The 612-nt window shown below is 69.3% G+C and overlaps 1 protein-coding gene across 1 annotated transcript in view; it reads right to left on the minus strand.

Annotated features, from left to right (window-relative positions):
* The window catches only part of P2RX3 (purinergic receptor P2X 3), a 5,028-nt gene that overhangs the window by 2,298 nt on the left and 2,118 nt on the right, over positions 1 to 612 (minus strand). Inside the window, 1 exon segment of the mRNA XM_035891352.1 lies at positions 9 to 155. Within this exon segment, the coding sequence (XP_035747245.1) occupies positions 9 to 155 (147 nt within the window).

A 612-nucleotide genomic window follows, 5' to 3' on the forward strand; every position in this document is an offset into this window, starting at 1 on the left:
GGACCCGGCGCCCCCTCACCTGGTGGGGGGTGACGTAGTCGGCCGTGTCCAGCACGCGGCCCGCGTAGCGCCCGATGCCCTTGACCTTGGTCACCACCGAGGACTCGATGACAGTGTCCCGCACCTGGTAGGCTTTCTCATGGAGGAATACCCAGCTGGGACAACGCCCGGGGGGTGACGGTGGGGACAGCCACCCCCTGTCACCCGCACAGGACCTGCCTGGGCCCCTTCATCACCCCCAGCCCACCCCAGAGCTGCCAGAGCCCTGGGGCACCTGGGGCCCTGACAGGCGCTTGTCACCTGCCCGTGCCCCACCGGTGGCTGCTGTCACCCCCCAGGAGCACCCAGGGTCAGACACCCCCCGCCGTCACCTGCTGCAGCCCTGCTGCTGCTCCTGCCCCTCTTTGTCACCCGCACCGACACTGTCCCCCACCCATCACCTGCACTGAGATGCTCACCACCTTGTCCCCCTCACGTCACACACCCCGACACCTCTGCCCCCTGTCACCCACACGGGCACCCTCTCCCGGCTGTCCCCACCCTGTCACCCACACGGACACACTCTCTCTCCCAGCCGTCCCCACCCTGTCACCCGTACTGGCACACCCGGCG

The sequence above is a fragment of the Egretta garzetta genome, unplaced genomic scaffold, assembly GCF_000687185.1.
Source record: "Egretta garzetta isolate BGI_Z169 unplaced genomic scaffold, ASM68718v1 scaffold923, whole genome shotgun sequence".
In the NCBI taxonomy this organism is placed as follows: Eukaryota; Metazoa; Chordata; class Aves; order Pelecaniformes; family Ardeidae; genus Egretta; species Egretta garzetta.